This window comes from Carcharodon carcharias, chromosome 19, assembly GCF_017639515.1.
Source record: "Carcharodon carcharias isolate sCarCar2 chromosome 19, sCarCar2.pri, whole genome shotgun sequence".
In the NCBI taxonomy this organism is placed as follows: Eukaryota; Metazoa; Chordata; class Chondrichthyes; order Lamniformes; family Lamnidae; genus Carcharodon; species Carcharodon carcharias.
In genome coordinates, this window is record NC_054485.1 from 5,069,668 (window position 1) to 5,095,093 (window position 25,426).

General features: G+C 42.3%; 1 protein-coding gene across 4 annotated transcripts in view; it reads right to left on the bottom strand.

Moving 5' to 3' along the window:
• Window positions 1–23,384, bottom strand: part of LOC121292004 (S-adenosylmethionine decarboxylase proenzyme-like) — an 84,722-nt gene extending 61,338 nt beyond the window's left edge. For 3 of the 4 annotated variants that reach the window (XR_005946142.1, XM_041213738.1, XM_041213737.1), the window contains exons 1-5: window positions 23,122–23,384; window positions 19,939–20,025; window positions 2,321–2,447; window positions 1,912–2,014; window positions 1,785–1,827 (exon numbers count right to left, since the gene is read on the bottom strand). Coding sequence is in view for 3 of the 4 variants with exons in the window: in XM_041213738.1 (XP_041069672.1) it covers window positions 1,785–1,827; window positions 1,912–2,014; window positions 2,321–2,447; window positions 19,939–20,025; window positions 23,122–23,228 (467 nt within the window). In the remaining variant the exon portion in view is untranslated. The remainder of the gene's footprint in view (window positions 1–1,784; window positions 1,828–1,911; window positions 2,015–2,320; window positions 2,448–19,938; window positions 20,026–23,121) is intronic. The other variant, XM_041213739.1, reaches the window with a different exon arrangement.
• Between the last annotated feature and the right edge of the window lie 2,042 nt (window positions 23,385–25,426).

A 25,426-nucleotide genomic window follows, 5' to 3' on the forward strand; every position in this document is an offset into this window, starting at 1 on the left:
CCAACATTTCTCTCAGGACCAATTGCGGAAGCTCATCATCAGACTCGGACTCAGCAGGGACCTGGTCTGCAGCAGTCCCCAGTGTGTCAGAGGCCTCAGCTGTCACTGCCTCTGTGTCCATTAGGTGATCATCAGATTGTGACCCCGAGCCTACTCTAGAACCAGGAGCCCGCAGGTGGCGTGCATTTGTGCTGGTGGAGAGTACAGGTGAATGCAGTGACAGGTCTTCATTAGATGGGCGTTGGTCTGAGATGCTTGCTGGAGCTGGAATAAAGAAGAGATAATTGAGGATTGCCTAAGCAGGTAGCTACACTATAGGTCACTCACACATGTGGCTGATGTACATGGGATGGACCCTCATTGGTTTGTTGGGGGAGGCCAACCGTACCTTCTGCACAGGAAAGATCTCTGTCCTCACCAGCTAGCTTTGCAGCCTACTGTTCATGACATGAGTGCTGTCAGCTTTGGGATACCCCCTCCGGTCTTGTCCCTCTCACACCTGTTATGGGTGAGCTTGTCCTGCATAAAGACAGACGGATTGACTGTGAGCGCTTTAGACAGAAGATCATTTCAGAAGCGTGCATGCCTGCCGTGTGTGCTGAGCCCTTCCCAATAAAGGATTAAGATGCAGGATCTTAAACTGGCTGGCACACATTCAGTGCTGATGTCCAATATGCTGGTAGTGTGTGACATCCCTGTGGACTCCATCCCTTAGACCGCGTGATGCCCTTATGAAAGCGGGTTTGGAGTGAGGAGAGGGTTCACTTACCCTGGCAGAGTGCATCAGATCATTCATCCCGTTTCCTCACTGCAGGATAGTCGGTTTATTGGTGGCCAATGGCACTGACCTCCCTGGCGACCTCCTCCCGGGCTGGTCAGGTGGGAGGGCCTCCTGCTCCCTTCCCCCGGAAAGCGGACCTCCCACTTTTTCCTGATTGGCCTGGAGGAGAATCCTCAGGGAGGCCTTTCTGAACTGTGGAGCGGAGGGTTTGGATCTTTTGAGCACCATTTAGAATCTGAATGACACAACACACCTGGGCTGTAGTGACTGAATGTTTGTCTGGGTGCCATTTAAATATGGCACCAGGACCTTTGACCCCTTGAGATAATGGCGTGGAAGGCGAATACCTGCCCATCCCACCCTGAGGCTCAACAAGCTCCTTGCTGATGCAAAATTAATGAGCCCACCATCACACTTAATCTCTGGAATGGAAAATTCCACCCTATATTAGTGATTTTTCACATTTCCTCATCTAAAATCATCTTGGATCTTGACCACCTCCAGTCCAAACAGCAGGCAAGTCACCTGCTCACAGATTTATGCCAACTTTTTCTGTAAATGCCATATAGGAGTTCCAGGAGAACAGCCGAGAACATCGTTCCTACAGGAAACCAATTGGTCTCCATATGACTCCTTCCACAATGGTGACTTCTAATTGGTAACTCATCTGGATAATTGTACTTGTCACAGTCGATGTTCATTCTGAGTCAATAGGAACATTAGGTATTTCTATGACCTGAACCCCTGGTTCTCCCACCTTAAAGGGATTATTCTCTGTCAAAGATAGTTAGTCATTAAACATTTAAGAGATTTTGGTTTGAAAGAGAACTCTGTTTAGCAATGCCAAATGCATTTCTTCTAAACACTAAACCACATTAACTAATACAATCAAGAGTTTCAGGCTGCTACACTCTTCAGTGTTTGTTATATTCTAATATCTACGCACAGTTTTAAATGATTTTATCTAAAAACTCAACAGAAAAATGTTCTCAGTATAACATACCAGCAATCTGAATGAATACGCCCCATACAGTAGGCCACACCATCTGGAATAGAAATAGAGTATAACTATGGATTTCAATCAGTTTTAAAATAAAGCAGCAAAATTAAATAACATCTTTCAACTTTACTTGGAAACAACTTGTCTAAGAACTCTACTTCTTCCTCAAAGCTCCTGTGAGGGTAGTCTTGGCTTGTTGGTTTTATAAAGTTTTTGCGAGAGTAAAAGATATCCTGAAAAGAAAAAGACGCAATCATAAATGATTTCCGCTGTGTACTGCTCGTCAGTTGCTTCTTTCTTTTCTAATTATCCAATCTTTTTACCATCATTATATCCCCATTTTCACCATTCTGCCATTTCTCACTTCATGTTTTTCCTGCAGTCACAAGAGGCTGGTGCCGTTTGTTAAACAGTCAAAGCACAAACACAGACTCTGAATAATAATCCAGCCTCCTATCACTGGAGCTGCGCAATAATCATTGCGTTCTTCCTCGGTGCGGTGAGGATTACAAACTGAAAAATCCCCCGGTCTCCCCTACCTCAATGATGTCAAAGCCACAGTATTTCTGCGCTAGTTCCAAAAGGGGTCCCATTGCCTGAAGTAAGAGGGTGGTACCACATGTCTTCAGAATGTAACGTCTCTTCGATACAAACATACTGCTCTCACTGTCGAGAAACCACATAGAATAAGAAAGATGTTACCTTAAACAGTAACAATTTCAATTTATTTGGTGCCTTTAACATAATATAATGCCCCAAAGTGCTTCAGTGGAGTGTCATAAAGCAAAATTAGACACCAAGCACCTAAGACAGTAATAGCGCAGCCAGCCAAAAGCTTGGTCAAAGAGGTAGGTTTTAAAGAAGAACTTAAAGGAAGGAAGAAAAGCAGAGAGGTGGAAATGTTTGGGGAAGCAATCCCAGAGCTTCAGGTCTGGGCAGTCGAAGGCACAACCACCAATATCCTTAAAACTGGGAATGATTAAGAGGTCAGAATTGGATGAGCGCAGATATTTTGGAGAGCTGGAGGAGATTATAGAGGGGCCAGGCCATGGAGGGATTTGAGAACAAGGATGAGAATTTTAAAAGCGCAGCTGAAATAGTCCAGACATCTGGTAAAAGAAACATCTAAAGTGTTTGATTTTCCGTAGATCACTTACAATTTACTTTGAATGATATAACTTCTTCCATTTTTGCAAAAGAGGTCAGAAATTGGATTTCCATGAATGCCAACATTTTACTCATTGAAGAAAGAAAAACATATCCAGCTGGTATAACAATAACCCTGGGATCACACTGTGGGCACCAGCACATGAACAATTGTTTTATTTATGTGTGGGAAGAGAAATTTCAGATAAAGGTGTTTAGTGTAAATGGACTATAAGCCAATAACGTTATTTCAGATTTACTGGTTTTTAGAATCGAGATCAAAGTCCCATTCGTCTGGTACCTTTTTCTGGTGTTGCGCAGTGAGGAGATGATTGGGAGTGACCTGAAATTATTTTCCTGGCAAATCTCCCCCCTTTCCTGCAGGGAGGTGCCAACTTCAATTCAGTGTCTCTGCAGAATGACAGGCCAAGGTTACAATCTCACCATTTGGGAAATCACAAGCATTGCCAGTGCCCCACCACTCTGTGCTGGTGTTCAAATGGGCTTTGCTGTCATTAACACTTTCAGTAATCACTGAGATTCTTATTTTGGATGGAAATTGGCCAATCAGCATCAGACTAACTAATGGGAAATGGATTAAATACTTTGAAATTGTGCAAAGGGATAGCAATGTATGACTGCCTAACATATCCACCAATTCCTCTCTTTGGGTTTTTTAACACAATTTAACCCATTTATTTTAAACAGCAGAAAGAAAGGAGCTTCGGACAAATGGGTAGTTTCTCAGCATAATTTTTGTGTCTTGTTTTTTTCTCTGTAAAACCTCTTTCCTTGCAGTCAGCCTTTCAGTTAAAGGAAAAGTCACCTTCATGGGGAATTCACCTTGTTAGATCCAGCATTGGTCAGCATCAACCCTATTTGTGCATCCTGCTGCACCAGATGGCCTTGCGATTTTGCACACGCTCAGCTTGGGGTTTGTCTGTGATTAAAAATGTAAAATTAACGTGCCAAGTGTGAAGTCAATTTCTGCTTTGGACGGTTGCCCATAAGAGAGTTAAGTTGAGATGGTCAAAAAGCCATGCAATTCTAATGCTTCGCTTCCCAAGGTTAGTTTTCAATGCATTTTTATTAAAGTTTAGCCCAATGATTCCAGGTAATGACTGTGCTAACTACAGCAACAAATCTGCTATCCTCATTTTGAATGTGATCAAATTGAAACTTATTTGAACTTTTGACATTAATGTAGACAACAAGGCAGATTCACAGTGTAATGTAACCTTTGCTGAAATTGTTCATCAGTAGTATATTTTTATTTTTTCAGGGCATAAAGCCTAATCGGTGTGCTAATGAGAAAAGGTGAGTTGAAATTTTACAGTGAATTTTCTATGTTTGATTTTTAGGTTAGTGAGAACAAAAGGGTTGACCTCCTCAATGACACATATGCAGATGTCACTGACTGCCTATTTTTCTCTTGGAGTAATTTTATATTATCCTCTCCTTCCCTAGGTTTCTACAAGCACCTTTCCCTTGCCCAAGGACTGCCAATTGCTTTTATCTCAGGCTCTCTATCACAGCCACTAGAAGAGGCACAGAATTCCCTGTGGTTTGGACTATCTCACCTTCTGGTTTTAATTTCCTTTCTGCGGGGAATCATCTGGTGTGTGCCAGAGTCTGCATGGACTGCACAACTGAGATCAAGAGCTCACTGTGTAGGCACACAAGGGTGTGAATCTGTGTCTCACTGCCCCCTGGCACAACAGAGTAACATGGCATTGCTTATGATTCCTGATATTTTTCGATACCAACTGCATTGAGAATAGGCAGCAGTAGATTTAAGCCAAGATGCAGCATTAGTCTTTGGGAAAGGAAGGACAATTGCATGGAGGACAGGACTGTTTGCAGGGGGAAGTATTGAAGAAACTTCAGACTGACGATTTGAATCAGTCATTTCTGTAAATATATTAATTAATGATTGAATTGTGATGCCGGATTTTATAATATAGAGGAGCACAATTCAAGGCCAAAGAACCAACACTGCCTTGTTGATTGATTTCATTCAGCCTGACATGTCATTTCCTTTATTTAAAAATATCTTTTCATTGTATTTTATTCTTTGTTTGTTTCACTTAAATAGAAATGGTCAGTTCACACGTATGCATGTTACTTAAACACCGTGTACAAATGGAGAGCTTCAGTAACAGATTGACTCAGCTATCTCATTCCCCTACTCTTTGTTTGCCCATTTCTTATAAGCTTTTCTTCGAAGCAGTAGGGATATAATGAAGTATTTTTTCTCAAGTTGCCAAATCACTGATTTAGGGCTATTATTAGTGCCTTCTGCACAGAGGTCAGTGGTCCTTGATCTATTATTTCTATTATTATTATTGGCTATCTCTCACTAGTGAGATTGATTGTCTTCCATGAGTCTGAAGATGGCTGACGAGTCCGATTTGGGTTCTGCAGACTTTATGGCACGTAGGACATTTGTTGTCATGTGGGCTGTCTGGTTGTGTATTATCAGCTCGGGTGCTTGTCACTGCTTTCGCTTTTCCACCTCATTTTGTCATCATTGGGTCTCAAAATGCTGGGATCCTCCCCACAGACTCTACCACCATCTGGTCCTGTCTAAGACGATGGTCTCCCAGGAGTTGATGTCAACGTTGTATTTCTTCATGTTGGCTTTCAGCGCATCCTTCAAGCGCTTCTTCTGTCCTCCTCTGGTGTAGCCAACATAAAGCAGATGCTACCCAGGCATAGTGACAGAGGAGGAAACTCTGTCATTAGAAGGGTTCAAATTTGATGAGGAGGTATTGGATGAACTGTCGGCACTTAAAGTTGATAAGGCACTGGGACCGTATGCACTGAGATGCATCCAAGGATATTGAAGGAAGTAAGAGTGGAAATTGCAGGGGCACTGGCCATATTCTTTCAGTCTTCCCTAGACTCAGGGGAGGAGGCAGAGGACTGGAGAATTGCAAACATTACACCCTTGTTTAAAAAATTTTGTAAGGATAAGTCCAGCAATTATAGACCAGTCAGTTTAACTTCAGTGGAGGAGAAGCTTCTAGAAATAATTATTCGGGATAGAATTATTCAGGAAAAATGTGGGTTGACTAGGAAGAGCCAGCATGGATTTCTTAAAGGAAATTCAAGTTAACTAGCTTGTAGGAGTTTTTTGAAGAGCTAACAGAGAAGGTTTATGAGGAATCAATGAGAGAACAGGCCATCCTCGACTGGGTATTGTGCAATGAGAAAGGAATAATTGGCAATCTAGTTGTGCGAGGCCCCTTGGGGATGAGCGACCATAATATGATAGAATTCTTCATCAAGATGGACAGTGACATAGTTGATCCTGAGACTTGGGTCCTGAATCTTAATAAAGGAAACTACGATGGTATGAGGAACGAGTTGGCTATGATGGATTGGGAAATGTTACTTAAAGGGATGACGGTGGATAGGCAATGGCAAACGTTCAAAGCGTGTATGGGTGAACTGCAACAATTATTTATTCCTGTCTGGTGCAAAAGTAAAACAGGAAACGTGGCCAAACCATGGCTTACAAGGGAAATTAGAGATTGTATTAGATCCAAGAAAGAGACATACAAATTGTCCAGAAGAAACAACAGACCTGAGGATTGGGAATAGTTTAGAATTCAGCAAAGGAGGACCAAGGGATTGATTAAGAAGGGGAAAATAGAGTACGAGAGTAAGCTTGCGGGGAACATAAAATCTGACTGTAAAAGTTTCTATAGGTATGTGAAGAGAAAAAGATTGGTGAAGACAAATGTTGGACCCTTATAGTCAGAAAGAGGGGAATTTATAATGGGGAAGAAAGAAATGGCTGAGCAACTAAATACATACTTTGGTTGTCTTCACAAAGGAGAACATAAATAACATACCAGAAATGTTGGGGAACACAGGGTTTAGTGAGAGGGAGGTACTGAAAGAAATCAGTATTAGTAGGGAAATGGTCTTGGGGAAATTGATGGGATTAAAGGCTGATAAGTCCCCGGGGCCTGATAATCTACATCCCAGATACTTAAGCAAGTGGCCCTAGAAATAATGGATGCATTGGTGGTCATCTTCCAAGATTCTATAGACTCTGGAACAGTTCCTACAGATTGGAGGGTAGCTGATGTAACCCCACTATTTAAAAAGAGAGGCAGAGAGAAAACAGGGAATTATAGACCAGTCAGCCTGTCGTCAGTAGTGGGGAAAATTCTAGAGTCCATTATAAAAGATTGAATAGCTGAGCATGTGGAAAACAGTGGCAGAATTGGACAGAGTCAACATGGATTTATAAAAGGGAAATCATGCTTGACAAATCTACTGGAATTTTTCGAGGATGTAACTAGAGTTGATGAGGGGGAGCCAGTGGATGTGGTTTATTTGGACTTTAAGAAGGCTTTCGACAAAGTCCCACATAAGAGATTAGCATATAAAATTAAAGTGCATGGGACTGGGGGTAGTGTATTGAGATGGATAGAAAACTGGTTGGCAGACAGGAAACAGGAATAAACGGGTCTTTTTCCGAATGGCAGGCAAAGACTAGTGGGGTACCGCCGAGATCGGTGCTGTGACCCCAGTTATTCACACTATATATTAATGATTTAGATGAGGGAATTAAATGTAATGTCTCCAAATTTGCAGATGACAAAAAGCTGGGTGGGAGGGTGAGCTGTGAGGAGGATGTAGAGATGCTTCAGTGTGATTTGGACAAGCTGAGTGAGTGGGCAAATGTATGGCAGATGCAGTATAATGTGGATAAATGTGAGGTTATCCACTTTGGTAGCAAAAACAGGAAGGCAGATTATTATCTGAATGGCTATAAATTGAGAGAGGGGAGTGTGCAACAAGACCTGGGTGTCCTTGTACACCAGTCACTGAAAGTAAGCATGCAGGTGCAGCAGGCAGTAAAGAAGGCAAATGGTATGTTGGCCTTCATAGCCAGAGGATTGGAGTACAGGAACAGGGATGTCTTGCTGCAATTGTATAGGGCCTTGGTGAGACCACACCTGGAATATTGTGTGCAGTTTTGGTCTTCTTATCTGAGGAAGGATGTTCTTGCTATAGAGGGAGTGCAGTGAAGGTTTACCCAACTGATTCCTGGGATGGCGGGACTGACATATGAGGAGAGATTGAGTCGATTAGGATTATATTCGCTGGAGTTCAAAAGAATGAGGGGGGGATCTCATAGAAACCTATAAAATTCTAACAGGACTAGACAGGGTAGATGCAGGATGTTCCCGATGGTGGGGGAGTCCAGAACCAGGGGTCACAGTCTGAGGAGACAGGGTAGACCATTTAGAACTGAGATGAGGAGAAATTTCTTCATCCAGAGAGTGGTGAGCATGTGGAATTTGTTGCCACAGGAAGTAGTTGAGACTAAAACATTGTATGTCTTAGATATAACTCTTGGGGTGAAAGGGATCAGAGGGTTTGGGGAGAAAGCGGGAGCAGGCTATTGAGTTGGATGATCAGCCATGATCATAATGAATGGTGGAGCAGGCTCGAAGGGCCGAATGGCCTACTCCTACTCCTAATTTCTATGTAATGCTGTTGATGTGGTGTATGTGGACTTCTAAAAGGCATTCAAGACAGTGCCACACAACAGACTTGTGAGAAAAGTTATTGCTCATGGAATAAAAGGGACAGTAGCAAAGTAGATACAAAATTGGCTGAGTAATTGAGTAAGGGTTAATGGATATTTTTTGGGCTGGAGGAAGGTTTGTAGTGGAGTTCCCCAGGGGTCGGTATTGGAACCCTTGCTTTTCCTGATATATATTAATGACCTAGATCTTGGTGTGCAGGGTACAATTTCAAAGTTTGCGGATGATACAAAACTTGGTAGCATTACAAACTGTGAGGAGGACAGTGTAGAACTTAAAATGGACATTGGTGGAGTGGGCATATAAGTGGCAGATGAAGTTCATTGCAGAGAAGTGTAACGTGATTCATTTTAGTAGGATGAACATGGAGAGGCAATATAAAATAAGGGGTACAACTCTAAAGGATGTGCAGGAGCAGCGAGACCTGGGTTTTTATGTGCATAAGCCATTAAAGGTGGCAGGACAGGTGGAGAGAGCAGTTAGTAAAACATACAGTATCCTGGGCTTTGTTGATTGGGACATAGAGTACAAGAGCAAGGAGGTTATGCTGAACTTGTATAGGACACTATTTAGACCTCAGCTGGAGTATTAAGTACAGTTCTGGGCATGATACTTTAGGAAGGGTGTGAAAGCATTGGAAAGAGTGCAGAAGAGGTTTACAAAAATAGTTCCAGGGATGAGAAACTTCAATTATGAAGATAGATTGCAGAAGTTGGGACTGTTCTCATTGGAGAAGAGAAAGGTAAGAGAAGATTTGATAGAGGTGTTCAAAATCATGAGGGGGGTTGTCAGAGTAGATTAGAACGCGAGGGCACAGATTTAAAGTGATTTTCAAAAGAAGCAAATGCAACGTGAGAAAAAAACTTTTTCACACAGCGAGTGGTTCGGGTCTGGAATGCGCTGCCTGGAACTGTGATAGAGGCAGGTTCAATCGAGGCATTCAAGAAGGCATTGGATGATTACTTAAATAGAAACAATGTTCAGGGAGGGAAAAGGCAGGAGAATGGCATCGAGTCCTAGTGCTCATTTGGAAAGCCAGTGCAGACACGATGGGCCGAATGGCATCGTTACAATTCTGTCTGCCCTGACTGGGCTAAGAGGAGACCACCTGCTTGGGGAAAATTTCCATCTTGGTGGGCCAGTGTGCACCCAATCCGCTCGAGTGTGAAACGACGCGGGATGGTGTCTGGCGAGCATCTCGATGTCAACGCGCGGTTGCATGACAGTTCGGTCAGTGGGCGCACGCAGGAATCGGCAGCGTGCCTGCCGTCAATTAGAAGGCCTATTCAGGCCATTAAAGTATTAATTAACTTACATTTTTTTGCTGCCCATCCAACTTTACAATTGGCCAGGCAGGCAAAAAGGCCAAGCAGCCTTTGCACTTTTTAGGAAACCTCATCCACGGGCGGGATGAAATTTCCAACCGCAAATACAAATAAGATAAAAAATTTTTACATCTTATTCATAACATGTCCCTGCTCGTGTGACAGAATCACGCGAGGGGAGATGTTTTTTAGCATTTAAAAATCCTTTACTTTTTGTTTTTCAGAACTCTTCATCTCTCTGAGGCAGCTCTGTGCCTCAGGGAGCTTTCCCACTGTGTACCCATCCCATGCACAAAGTTCCCCACTGACCCTCCTCCCCCCCCCCACCACAAGCAGTGCTGAGTGCTACAGCACGCTTTTCAGGCTGGGCGGGCCTTAATTGGACGGCCAGTCTGAAATTGATGTCCAGCCTCGATCGTGGGCGGCCGTCAGCTTCCTGACTGCCCCTTCCCACCCCCGCCAAACCCACCCGACAAGGGCAAGATTCCGCCCCTGGTATCAGACATTTCTACACATATAATAAATGCGATGCTTATTGTTTTCTATGCTCCCCTTGAAACTCTAGCAGCATTTTTTTGAGTCCCATTTTGTAGTTATGTTACCAAGATCTTTGATTTTGTCCTCTGGCCTAGAATTTTCAGGGTCTTAGAGATTACAGAATTGTCAACAGAGAAATATTTGCAGAACTCACATTGATGTAAAAGCATAACTCCATAGATTAGTCCAGATCTGACCATGGAATCCAATGGTGAGATCTAATTCAAAGACTGTCCTACACCCTTAGGCTTAACAGCGTATGGAATATATCTTCAGTGCGGAGGTTGGGTTTAAAGAAGCACTTGAGTAGTTTAGCAGACGCCCGGGATAATTTATTAACTTAATTAGGATCTGTTTTAATGTTTTCAGCAAATTAACTCTCCTACTTGTGAGCCTAAAACATTAAAAATATATCAGATACGAGCAGAGCTCTGTGTCAGACCAGCAGCTCATTATAACCACAGCACAGACATATGGGGCAGAATTTTCCTGACTCTGAGGTGGTGGGCTTGGAGGCAGGGTGGGGGTGGCGGGGGCAGGGAGAGGGGGGGTCTCTGGGAAAATGGTAGGGAGCCACGTCAAATGTTGAAAGGTCATTAATCTGAAACGTTAACTCTGTTCCTCTCTCTCAACAGAAACTGCCTGACCTGCTGAGTATTTCCAGCATTTTCTGTTTTTATTAAACTCTCATTGTTAAGAGTTTGACCCTCAGTTATAATTTAACGGAAACTAGAATTTATGAAAATGCACCAACAACCTTATTTTTCATTTAGTTATTAAGAGTAAAATGTTTACTCACTTTTTGGAAACAAAGCACAAAGTAAAAATTTGTTCAGATGCCTGACTTAACATTTCCATATCGACTGCATGACAAACAAAAAATGGTTTACTGAACACTTTTAGAGAATTCAACTTTACTTAAAGAGCATGGAAGTCTCCTGGTGCACTGGGTAGCATCCCTGCCTCTAGTTTGAAGTCCCACCCCAGGACTTGATGGCCAAGGAAGGTGTGTTCATATTGCGGCCACCAGGTTGGGTATCAACCTCCAAATCCTTCCAAATCACGCCAATGGCAGGCGGTAAGAGTGGGAGACATGGTCAGCCATGTAATGGAAAGAACTTTGGAGTCTCTACCATCACCATCCAGAGCTCCAGACTATAACATGAATGTAAAAAGTGCATGCTGCCACAGCAACTCAGACTCCCCGAGTGAATGATGACCCACCAGGGCCAAGGAGAGAAATCATGGGCTCTGGTATTTCTCCTGTTTCTGGGCCCCTAGTTCCCCACCCACCCTTCCCACCTTTAGCCTTCCCCCTTAATCATGCATGATATCTTTTCCGCTTTCAAGATTCACCAATTAATCCACCAATCAGCCACAGGAAGGTCCTAGTAAAATTATGACACCCATTATTGGCATCTGGTTTCAAATATCGTCCGATATGTATTAAGCATATATAAGACCCGAGGGCACAGACTCAGAGTAAAGGGAAGACCTTTTAGAACAGAGATGAGGAGAAACCTCTTTAGCCAGAGAGTGGCGAATCTATGGAATTCATTGCCACAGAAGGCTGTGGAGGCCAGGTCATTGAGTGTATTTAAGACCGAGATAGATAGGTTCTTGATTGGTAAGGGGATCAAAGGTTACGGGGAAAAGGCGGGAGAATGGGGTTGAGAAACTTATCAGCCATGATTGAATGGCGGAGCAGACTCGATGGGCCAAATGGCCTAATTTCTGTTCCTATGTCTTATGGTCTTATGAGCATAGGTCATTAATATTCAAAGCAGCAAAGATATAATGCAGTGTTAGTTTGTGTGCACCCTATAAGTGATACCAGAGAGTAAAATTATACATTAACAGAATCAGACAATATTGTTAATTTGACAGCAAAATATTCAAATAGTTATTTATAACACTGTGCAGAGGATAACACCGATTTCAGTGACTGCCTCAGCCCTCAACTAACACGTTCTGCCATTGCACCATATGGACATGGTGACAATAAATTCATGTGTGGATGAAAGATTCAATACTTGCAATGCAGACAAACTGCACAAGTTCGTGTCCATTCTGTGGAAGAAGTAAAAGACTTTCTTCTGCTGGCATGCATAATATTATTCAATATAACTATTTCATAAAAGGGGTGTAATTGGATTCTATTTTATCAGTAATCTCAAAGGGTAGAAAGATCAAATGATTCTTGAGCAACAAAGTGGAGTGATTGAACAACATATGTTTTTACTGTCGGTGGGAAGCTTTGGAGCCCTTAGGTGTCTCTGTGCAACATAACTGTTAAGAGGCCAGAGCACAAAGACTGAATGGTTCACAATTTTATCTGTGTTTTCTTGATCAGCAAGTCTGAAAACTCTGCTGATTGCTACTTTCCACTACAATATATTTTCAATATCCACAATGTAACCCAACTTTATCATGATATTTCAATACCTCAAAAGCACCAAGATAGAGTGGGTTAGTAGGTAAATAGAGAAAGGGACAAGATTGAAGTCAATGGAAAAGACTCTTGAGAATCATGTGCAGTGTAAAACAGGTTACTGATTTACTATGAACCCATTATGCCCTTCTGTCCTGGCAATTTCACTCCACACAGCTTGCTCATAGTAAGCTTCCATTAGCAACAAAATAGAAAGAACTCCAGCCACGATTCAACCCTCTGTTCGCAAGGTAATTATGGATGACAAAGATCATTTAGCCTAGCCTATCTTACCCATCCAGAATGACAATATGAACATATATATTAGGAGCGGGAATAGGCCATTCGGCCCCACAAGCCTGCTCCACCATTTGATAACATTGCCTATATTATATCAGTGACTGTACCTCAAAAGTACTGAATTGGCTGTGAAGTGATTTGGAAGATCATGAAAGATGCTGTATAAATGTAAGTTTTATCTTTTTTTCCATTACACCTGCACGCAGTAGGGAGATTGACTGTAGCAATTGTGAAATTGGAGGCCCAATGCTCATTCTCCAAGGGTAATTAATCACAGAGCAATTAGCTGATGTTTTGAAAGTGGCTACAAAGAAATCATTACATTTACAAAACAATTCAACTCTGTAGCTAATACAACCTTACCATTCTGACTTCTCTGGCACCAGTATACCACAAAAAGCATCTGCCCCTTTTATGCTAATGACACTATCCCCTGGATTTGTCAATCAGACATGTACCAGTAGCTCAGGAAAAATGTGCATTGAATTGTTGATCTGAATTTTTCAGAGAAGAATGATGCATGGCGCAAAAGTTAAGTGCGGCCTCAACTCAAGAAGTGGACTGTTTCCCCTTCCCCTGAAGCTTTCGTGCAAATGGTGTTGTACACTGAATTTACAGCCTACCTAGGGCGGTGTAGATTTGTGAAACATTTCTTTAAACAATCTCTTAATGACAAATTGGGATTTCATTCCCAGACTTTGCAAGAGTAATAAAATGAATGAGTCAACACCCTGTTTTGCATCGATCCCAGTTTTTAGTTTCTTACATTTAGTTAGATGAGGCCCAAGATTCTCAAGCCTCTGGTGCATCAACACAGCATGGCATCAGAATTGTGCTTATCTACTAAAGAGCATAATGCAAATTTAGACTGTGATTTACTGGTTTAAATTCAAAAGAGAATCTAGGGAGAAATAAAGTATTTAATTTTGTGGTACTAAACCTTAAAAGTGACCACCCCCAATCCCCTACTACGACAAGCCCCACCACCATACCCTCTACCAGCCCTTAACCCCCCCCACCGCTGCCTCACCCCCATGCCCTCACCCAACCACATCCACCACACCCCCCCACCTACCACCCCCTCACCCCACTGCCCCCCTCACCCACCAGTACCCAATTGGCTCTGGAATTATTACACTGGTTTCACTTACCATTTCTCAAGCAGCTTTTCAGCTGAGAGCATTCACCTGACAATAGGTGCAAATAGGAACTGCTTCTGGCCTTCGGGCAGTTTGGTGGTTTTCCGGCGGGCTTTGAAAAAAAAAAAAGTTGGAACCACAAAGCTGCCTGTGGGTCGGAAGTAGCAGTGCAACAACCCGGTGAAGCTGACCTGACAGACCAGCTTTAAGAAACATCGGAACTCTCAGGCTGACAATTCTGATTATCTTACGCTGATCTTCCTGTTCAGTCTGGATGACGAGAAGCTCAGTTTAAAACATTGAGACCACCCACCATCACCACCCTGCTCCCCGCACCCCCATGGCCCCAAGCCCTGATGTTTGGCACCATCTGCATGCACACCCCCACCCCCCCCCCACCCACCCACTCCAGACCCTGCTAAGCTGCAGGCACTTTCTGCAGATATGGCTGGCCAAGATTGCAGTCAATTCTACAGACTCTCACATGTTGCAGTCACAGCACACCACCAGCCCCTGCCATTTATTTCATTACTCCATCAGTTAGTGATTTACACATCTAAAGTAATAGAAAGTTGCATTTTCCTAGCTTGGAGCCAGAGGAAGAAAACTCACCAGCCACTGGAGGCTGAAACAAAAGTAGAAAAAAGAGCACCTGTACCTCCCACTGCATCAAATTCCCACCTGAATTCCCAACTACACACTCTACGGCCAGTGATTCTCCGTCGGCGAGTTGGGGGCGGGGCCCACTCGCCGAGGGGCAAATGAGGTGGGACGACATCGGGAGGAACCCCTAACGTCATCCCGGGCCATTTAAGTATTCCGGAAGGCGGGGGCACAGGGAGATCAGCTGTCCGCCCGCCGACCTGTCAATGGCCGATTGAGGCCATTGTCAGGGTAATTAAGCTCATTAAATGCCCTGCCCGTCCAACCTTAAGGATGGCGGCCAGGCGAGGAGTCCAGGCGGGGCATGGAATAAACAAGAAACCTCATCCACCGGCGGGATGAGGTTTCACGTCCATTTCAAAAATGTTTAATAAACTTTATGTCCTTTTTATTCACATGTCCCATCTCATGAGGGGGACATGTTAATACATTTTTTATTTATCTGTTCTTGATATTTAAAAATCTTTCAGCGCTCTCCCTGAGACAGCACTTAGTCTCAGGGAGATGTGCGCTCTTTCATGCACATGCGCGATAGAGCGCACTTTGACAGTTGGGGATTCCCTCCCCACCCCCCCCCCCCCCCCCCCCCCCCACGGCACAGGAAGCGCTATTGTCCCATCACTCAAAATGGCGGTGGGGCCCGTTTCGGTGGCGGGAGTTGGCTGCCCACCTGCCCCCAAACCGGTGGGGCCCGCACACCATCCCAGGGCAAAATTCTGTCTCACTCCAGCTTTGCCTCCTCTCCATCTGTCCCTTTACTCTGCTATTCAACATTGAGCACTGGTAGTTAAAAGAGAAGAGAAACATTTAGGAAACTCAGAATTTTTATAAATGACGTGGAGTACAGAATATTGTCCAAGGTTCCCAAGTTTATGAGTAACACCAAATTGATGCTAATCACTGTGTGATGCCCCAAAGGGATTTGGATAGGGAAAAAAGTCATGAACAGAGAGGTGACAAAATGGAATATCACACAGATAATCATATAGCACTGAAATGAGGAAGAAGAAGTGAGAATATGGATTATGCGTTGAGTGGCAAAGTGCTTGAGGTAACAGCAGAAAAGAGATCTGACAATAATGATGACTGGGTTGTAAAAAATATGTTTGATTTTCACAGGTGGTGAAGAAAGCAGCTAAACTGCTTGAATGTGAAAATTAAAGATTTTGGCTCAGTGAGCTGCATCATCATCTCCGAGTTGGAAGGTTGTGGGTTTAAGCCCCGCCCAAAGTCTTGAGTACAAAAATCAAAGCTGACGTTCCAGTGCAGTACTGAGGGAGTGCAATACTATCAGAGGTGCTCAGTTTTGGATGAGAGGTTAAACCAAGGCCGTATTTGCCCTCTCAGTGGATGTGAAAGATCCCATGACACCAATTCACAGAAGCGCAAGAGGTGTTGTCCCCAGTGTTCTGGCTGATATTTATCCCTCAATCCATATAATTAAAACAGATTATCTGATCATTATCACATTGCTGTTTGTGGGAAGGAACTGTGTGCGAATTTTGCTGCCATATTTCCTACATTACAAACAGTGATTACACTTCAAAAACACTTAATTGACTCTAAAGCATTTTGGGATGTCATTAGGGTGTGAAAGATGCTATAGAAAGTCTTAAGACTTTATAAATTTCAAACTTTTTGAAATGCACCATCCATCCCTCTCTTCATTGAGTATTTCTGTCTTTAATTTTCATTTCCTCCATCTGAAGATAACTCAGTGTTACACAGATAACTTTAAAACCTCCAACATTATTTGGTAAGAATTCAATTGGCTCAAGTTCTGTCTTGTTCCTTAATTTTATTTGCATTTAAAACCATGGTTTATCGAAAAATAGCCACACGGTCTAATTATATTTTTACTTATTTTAACTGTTTGTTTTAAAGTCTCTGTCAGTGATTTCAATGGAGAAAAAAAGAACAAAAATGATTATCTATTAATTTTGCATGGCAGAATTTTCTTGCCTATTTCCATTCCCACCAACCTTGGGAAAAGCTCATCAGTTTGTAGATCTGAGTGCCTTTCTGAGGAATTAGTTTAAGTTATCTAGGAAAATGAGGCTAAAAGCAAATAATCTATAATTCAAACTTCAACAATTTTGCAATAATTTATTTCCCGTGTTCAGAGTTATATTTCTGTTGCATGTGACTGTAATCTTAATGAATTTTTCATGGACTGACATCACGTCGTGGTCTAATTACTGCAACTATATTTATTGAGTTGAAGAAAATGTTTGCTGCAAATGCATTAAGCCCACATCACACAACAAAAACCTAATTAGTGTCCATACTCCCTCTAGGTACACTGGAACTAAAGCACAAGATGCACCGTTAAATCCATCTTTTCCTCACTTACCTAATTCTTTTTAATTGTTAATGAAGTGAACTCCCATGGCATTACTCAGAGGCAGTGACGATCAGTGCAGACTCTTTCTAACTAGGGAGTGTGTGCACAGTGGGAAGGGAGTGGGGGGACAGGGAGGTGATGAATGAAGCACTGTGAAGGAGGGGCCTAGGAGTACAGCATTGTGAAGCAGGGTGGAGGAGAGGGGAGAATGGGCAATACATTGTTAAAATTAAAAGCACCAGACCTTTAGATTGTTGTTTGATACTGCCATGGCTGTGATTAAATGAGATGCCAGCTGTCCTGAGAGAAATGATCTCCCTGGAGCTGAATCCCAATTGGAAAGTTGTATGTGGGAGATTTCTTTCGGAACGTGTCTTTGAAGCCTAGAATGTTCAAAAATGATATGCAACAAAACTTAGCATGCATAGTTACAGCCACAATTTCCTCATTGTTTGCCCCACTGTACCTGCCAAACACTATATTTGACTGGGGAGAAAGAGGTGGCATTAATTAAAACAATTCTGGGTATGGTAATCTCTTAGAGTAATACACAAATCGACGCTGGTGCAGTCGAGGAGTTTGTTACTGAGTTTTAGCCTTTTTCATTTATGGAAAGCCTAAATATACAACGGAGCTGGAGAATTAAGCAGAAATCAAGCCTTGCACGGCAAAGAGATGGGCAGGGGAAACTTTGAGGAAGTACTTCTAACATAGAGTGGCTGTTCTGTTGGTATGTTTGGTGACGTGGGCTGGAATAATTGATTAATTTCTTATTGTGAATGCTATTTTTTGGAATTCAGCTAAATCAGGAATCAAGATAGCATCCAGTTTGAAAAAAATAAATCAACTGATGTGATTATTTTATTATGTGATAGTGGCAGCGACCACGATAAACCTTTAGAAAACATTGAGGAATTAAATTTAAACTGATTGATTTTGAGTTGTATCCTTGTTCTTGACTGGTAGTTCTTTTGGTCTGCATTTCAATGAATCACATGGTAAAGTTGCATAGAAAGACTCAATTGATTATATTTACTTTAGCTGAAGAAAAAGCTAAGAGGTAATAGAATATAGGCCTTCAAAAAATAAAGACTTGCATTTATATAGCATCTTTCCTGACCACCAGATATCCCAAATGCTTGACAACCAGTGAAGGATTTCTGAAGTGTAGTCATCATTGTAACCTAAGAAATGCAGCAGCCAATTTGTGCACAGCAAGCTCCCACAAGCAACCAATATAACAATGGGCAGATAATCTATTTACTGTGATATTGATTAGGGGATAAATATTTCCCAGGGCCCTGAAGATACCTCCCCTGCTGTTCTTCGAAATAGTGCCATGGAATCTTTTACATTCATCCAAGATGGTAGATAGGGCGTCAGTTTAATGCCTCATCCAGTAGACAGCACCTCCAACAGTGCAACACTCTCTCGCTACTGTACTGGAGTGTCACTCTAGATTTTTGCTCTCAAGTTCCACAACCTTAGGTGACAATGCAACCAACTGAGCCACAGCTGAATTAACAAAAGAGAAACATTAGCACAAACCGCATAAGTACAAAATTCCCAAGCCTTGAACAAGGATTTTTGTTTTATTTTGATAAGATTGTGAGCATGAAAAAATACTATTTAGACAGGATTGATTTGGGACAAATTGGTGCCTTTAATTTAAAAGAGAGCTGGTTTGAGATATCTGCAGCAACAGAACAAACTTAGATCTAACATTCCCTGATTACTTTTTCAGGGAGGCAGGAGAAGGAATTTTGTTTTCTTAAAGCAGGGGATGAACAAGTGGCTGGGAAGTCCATAAGAAATAACTGTACATAGCCTCTGCAATTTGTGCCAATTTGGTTTTTATTAGATCCCTAAGTTAATACATGGTTAATTGAATCAATCAAGAAAGGATTGTTCTTGTTTTTTTTTGCGCTATACACATTTACTATGTCACCTGCAAATTTAATGTGTTATGCACTATCACACAAGATTAAATTCATAAAGAGTGTGTAAACTGAATACAGATTGAGTCCCTATTTTTCCACTTTGCAATATACACCCTAAATTTCTAAAGCAAATAATGACTTCAGTTTTCTGGTTGTAAATGGTTTAAATGCGCTTTTCCTATAATAGAACAGCCTTGGGTCCACAAACAATGCCTGAAGCTAATGCAACATCCTACATTCCTCCTGTGAAACTTACAATCTTTTACCATTAATCACTCAGTTCTCATCATAACAGGAAGTTACAATGGCCTCTGGAGGCCAGAACGAAGGTCAAACAATTCATTCCATTGCACAAACCCTCAATATCCGTACCTTTGACTCTTAAAAATTATTCTGACTTTCTGTGTCTCATTATAATTTAATGAATAGAGCAAGTAACTTTCAAAAGTGCCCCACATTCCCAAACATCTGGAGCCTGCATATGAAGAGTTTTAAATGTTTGGTCTTGATTAAGATGTGTTCATTTATGTCCATATATGAAGTTATTAAATGAAAAGAACTTTGTCAAAATTAAAACTTGTATCCTACAATTTTAAACTTGCTCAGCTTGTCTTTTCTTTTAAACAAAAGTGAACATAAAATGAGATCCAGCTAGTTTTTTTTTCAATCTCAGAAAACGAATGTGTCAAACAATGGATTTAAGGGGTCCTTAAAACAATCCAACAATCAATAGATGTATTATGTCCCACAGTTGTCACTTACCTGAGCACATAAGCATCTTGCCAGTCTGTTCTTGTCACACTGACAATCAAACAATGAACACTTTTCAGCAGCTTGTTCCATTCAAATCTATTTTGCACAAAAAATGGTAGCAGTTACTGACAAAAAGCTTTAGTAGCATCTTCATTGTGACTACCTGTCCAGTCACAGTAACTGTTTTTAGAAGACAGGGAGAACTTACTGCTACATTAATACTGCCAAACTCTGCATCTGTAGTAGTGTGTTGTTACAAGTGTAATATATAATCGACTACAACAATGACATGCAAAAAATTGGTGGATCAAAAATAAAATCTGAAGGTAGAGATTATTATGATTTCTGGTCCATTCCAATGTTACCTGTTGCCATCAGTTTACATCAGCCTTCAACCTAATATGTAATGAGTATAAAGATATTATGTAATTTGCTTAGCAACACTGACCAAGTGCTGTTAAGTGTGTTGACATCAAATGCATATAAAATTATTAAGCAGCAATGATAAATCATAAATATTCCAATTTTTCCAAATATTTGCAGTTGTAGGGTGAAGGTCTGAATTTGCTGGAAACGAAAGGTGTGTGGGAGGAGGGCAGGAGGGATGAGTGCTGCGCAAACATATACAGGTGGCATAAGCTGCAGGGATAGTCTTGAAACACTTCTGACTAACATTGGTATACACTGCCAGTATAAATGGTCTGTTGTCAAGGCAACAGACGGTTATCTTCTCAATTTCCCATCTAGGGCGAACATTTCTTAAAACAGCAAATCCTTAATCAAAATATAAGATGAGGAAGGTAGATTTTTAAAGATGGATTCAAAATACACCACAATTATCATCTGTCAAGTTTTCTTGAGTGTTTAATTGTTGTGGTTTTATTAAAAAGGTCGATATTAGATATGTGATTTATAGCACATTCTACACTCAAACTGTACCCATTCTGCCTTTTCTTCATAGCCTTGCCTGAACATCCCTCCAATGGCTGTTCTTCATCTGTAAGATCACCAATGAGCATTGGGCATCTTTTAACTGGGGAGGAGAGAAGGACATCACTAGCGAGCCTGTTTCTGTTCTTGTCCAATATCTACACACTGGCCCTTCCCAGCTCTGTTTACTGGAGGAGTCATCAGGAATGGGAACTTTGGTATATGTCACCATTTCCCTAACTGGGCATTAATTCGACCAATGCAGTGCTTAATCTCCAAGTAATGTTTAAACAGCGGATGCTCAAAAGAGAAATCTGAAGAATCTCAAAGCAAAATATTTGATTTTGAAAAATGTGTATCTTAATAATGCAGTATACTCGATGATCACTGCTGTAACATGTATATTATATTTATAATGCAGTATACTCAATGATCACTGCTGTAACATGTATATTATATTTATAATGCAGTATACTCAATGTTCACTGCTGTAACATGTATAGTTGGGAAAACTTGCAAATTAATTTGGTTAATTTGTTAAAAAAAAATCATACTGATCAGTTTCTGGATCAAGTGGGCAGTTGCTGACGGTTTTACGTTTGACATGCTTTCCCAGAATAGCTCCATCAGCCTGGATGGAGTATGTTGCAGTGAAACTGAGACTGCAGGACCAGACACAAGCTGAATATCAACCACAATGTTACCTCCGAAATACGTGAGGCCGGGCTAACTATTTCTGTAAATGATCATTGTGATAGTGCGCTTTGCTCCTAATGATGACCGTGCACAGTGATCTTGTTTCAAATACATTGATAGGAAATGGTCGACTGACAATGTGTGTTATATTTTTTAATGAGTGCGCTCGGGGACTCGATATTAATATTAATAGTCCGTGTGTAGGTAACAAGAGCGCCCTCGTATACTGATGTTACAGACTCCTTAATATTACCCTTAATACCTCAACAGTGCAACCCTGTTTTTTTTTGGCAACAGACCAAGATGTGATCATCCCAAATAATTTGGTCTTCCTAATTTTGGATGTAAATACATGTGATTAAATGGGTAGTTCTATTTTCACACCGTTTATGAATCATGCCTGAGCTATTATATGTAACAATATGTTGAAAACCTTTGATGTGCAGAAGGCTGACGTATCGTTTCACATTTAAAAAAAAATAGATTCACTAAATCAGCCACTGCAATTTTCTTCAGCTATCCTGAAAAGGTACAGCGCCAGCCAGTGATGTGGGCACATCAATACACCGCTACCCCAAAGGCGAGGAGTTTTGTCCCCACTCAGAAAGGCTTTTGTAGCAAACTAAACCCAGCCACCCCACTCCTCATCCATGTAGAGTGCTGGGCCAGGATTGGAAGTCTCTGTGGTTGCAAATGGTGCAGATTGCAAAGAGCCGCCAGGTTATTGAAAGAAAATGCAACCCAATTTCCTGAAAGCGACATTTTGAACCCCTGGTGTTGCTGAAGGTGAAGGAAGATTTCCAAGAAACAATCCTGTTGCTCAGAAATAACCCCGGGCACAGGCCGTGGGGGGGCCTTACTGTCAGCGCCATTCATGAAAAAAAACCCCAAACAGACCTTCCTGTCAAAAGGCCTCGAGCTGACCAGAAATTGGTTTTAATGTTGATGGGATTTGCACACAGGAAGATTTCAACCCAATGATAAGGAAGCAAACCAAGTTTTGACATTGGAAATCTGGTGGGATTTTTTTTTTTACCCAGCATTGCCTCTTTGTTTTAATCAACCCTCCAAAAACTTACTTATTTTTAAACGTTAATTTTGGGGAAATGGGACTGTTAATCACACTCCTTGAAGTAGAAATGATGTGAGCAACAGCTTGACTTTGCGGGGTTAGCTTTGTCTGAATCAGTCTCGGTGCGTGATGCCGATTAGTCGAATTCAAGTGGGACCCTTTAAAATTGTGGCTCGTTTGGTTTCCATGTTAAAAATAGCGAAACCTCGCAAAAGGATGGATTATTTGTTGGCGACCGCTGGAAGTGATCCATTAATCCAACAGATCGAAAGCATCGTTTCGATGTCATTTAACCAGCTGCTCCCTCCCTCCACATTTGTTTGACGTTGGGGGGTGGGGGCTGCAAGGCACGATGGTGCACCAGGACCTTTTTAATATTTCAAAGCGATTGCGCTATGCACTCTATCCAAGCGCTTGTGTGTGCATTTATATAGAAATAGATATTCCCAGCTGGGTCCCTGCTGCCCTCCCCGTCGCTGCTTCATTACTTGTACCTGGGGATGTTGCGGAGATCTCCCGATCCTTTACTTTCATCCTTCCGAGAAAACCACACCTCAAGCAGCTTTTCGGTGCCTTCAAAGAAATGATCACTGGTCTCCATGGCGAACTGAATTTCTCCTTTGAGGTAACTTGCCCGATTGGTTCTTGTGTTTTGTGTTGTGTTTTGTGTTATGTTGTGTGTGTGTGTGTGTGTGTGTTTTTGTTGTTGTTACTAATGTAAACGGTGCGAGGGTCCGCTAGCTGATGTCTCCTGCCATCTGTGAGTTGAGCAGCAGTAAGAGGCAGGGTGATCTTTAGCTGTGTTTATTTAAACTGGATATTGAAATGTACCCTGGGAGCTGTAGTCCGCCGCCCTTTTCAGTTGCGTCGTCAAACTCTGTAACTCTTTTCTTCTCCGCCGATGCTGCCAGACCTGCTGAGCTTTTCCAGGTAATTCTGTTTTTGTTTTTGTTTTTGTTTTGGATTTCCAGCATCCGCAGTTTTTGTTTTTATCTCTGTAACTTGCGTCTTGACCCTAACAGCAACAACTCTGCAGGAAAATAGCCCTGTCTGTCCTCCCTAGTAAGTTTGTCCAAGATTTACTGAAAGTTAAAAACAAAAAACGTGCCACTTTTTCTCTGCCTTACTGATCCGCACCGTTTCTCTTTAGTCACCGGGATGTTTGACATGAAATAAAACCAAAAAAACTGCGGATGCTGGAAATCCAAAACAAAAACAAAATTACCTGGAAAAACTCAGCAGGTCTGGCAGCATCGGCGGAGAAGAAGCATTTCTTGAAGAGCAGTGGCAGTCAATTAAACACATAGACAAAATCTTCTCCGCCGATGCTGCCAGACCTGCTGAGTTTTTCCAGGTAATTCTGTTTTTGTTTGACATGAACATCACCTTGTTTAAGCGTGTCCAGCCAAGCTACTGAAATATCTCCCAGGTGTGTGTGCCTCTGATACAGGTTGCCGATTTTTTCCCCTGCACTTGGCAAAGTTCAGAGAACTTGGCCACAGACTGTTAGCACGAATACGGCTAGGTGACACGGTAATCTTCCTGCTGTGTGTCCCAAGTAGAAACACACTGCCCACTGGGACACGATGACAAAGTGGGAAGGCTCTGAGCTCACAGTGAGTTTACTAGTGAGTCAGTTTAGCTGGTCAGTTAGCAATGGCCTGAAATATCGCGGTGGGAACAGATTACCATGTCTATCAGCGCAGGTTATTTGGCTCTGACCTTGCTCTGCCAGGCAGGACCCCTAGCTAGTTTAACCCCAAAGAAATCCTAATGACCTTTCCCACCCCAGTCCTGTGAAAGGCCTTGACAAAATCTATCGAGTTAAAGGCGCTATATAATTACAATTGTTGTTGTAGACAGCTGAGAGAAATGGGTATTAGCCTGCTTGCTAGGTGGGTAACAAGTGTTGGGAATTTCTCACAAGGGGCGTGGTGAGTGTACAATTCACCAGAAAGTGTACAAGTGCATCGTTATTGTTTTCCTGACGATGGTATGATTGAACAGGGATTGCACTAGTTTGAGCTGTGGGATTATCTTCCCCTCTGCACTCCAGTCAGGGGAGAGAGTTAGCCCTAGAATAAATGAGATATGGTTGCCTCAACTGAACTCTACTAATGGTTTTTGGTAAGTTCTGTCCCCTCTATATCATAGGCATACCTTTAACATGGTGATGTTTGCTTTTTACCGTCACACTCTTCCTTCACTTTGGAGAATGGTGAGGGGTGTTGGAGGGGTTCAAAGGCTGATTAACAACCTGGTAGGCTTTGCCCCGAACATTCCTTCCACGGCCATCATCAAATCCTGGAGTGGACCGTGAACCCAGAGCCTTCCTGATCAGAGGCAGGCAGGCTACCAACTGAGCCACAAGACTTTACTACCGTATGGTGATAGGAACAACGCAGAGCAACTTACAACATGCAGCCAGTTTGATCTTCTGAACACCATGGCCTGGATTTTCATTCTCGAAGTGAGAATCGCAAGTCGGCCTGTTTCTGCCTCCTGGCCGAAAGGACCCACCTACATCCTTCTCATGGTGGGGGTCAGGGCTGCCACCTCCTGAAGCAAGCCCCAGGCAGGAATGGAGGTGGGCGGAAGCAGAGGTGGGCCGGGTCTGTTCACTCGGACATCATCCCAATCCTGTAAATGAACGTAGACACCCAAGTGCTCACCCCTCACCCCCAAGCCACCATACACGGGATCTCCACACCCCCATGCCAACTATAACCCCTCCATATCACCCCACCCCACCCCCCCCCCCCCCCCATGTCACTCACCAGAATTCACCAGGGATAGAGC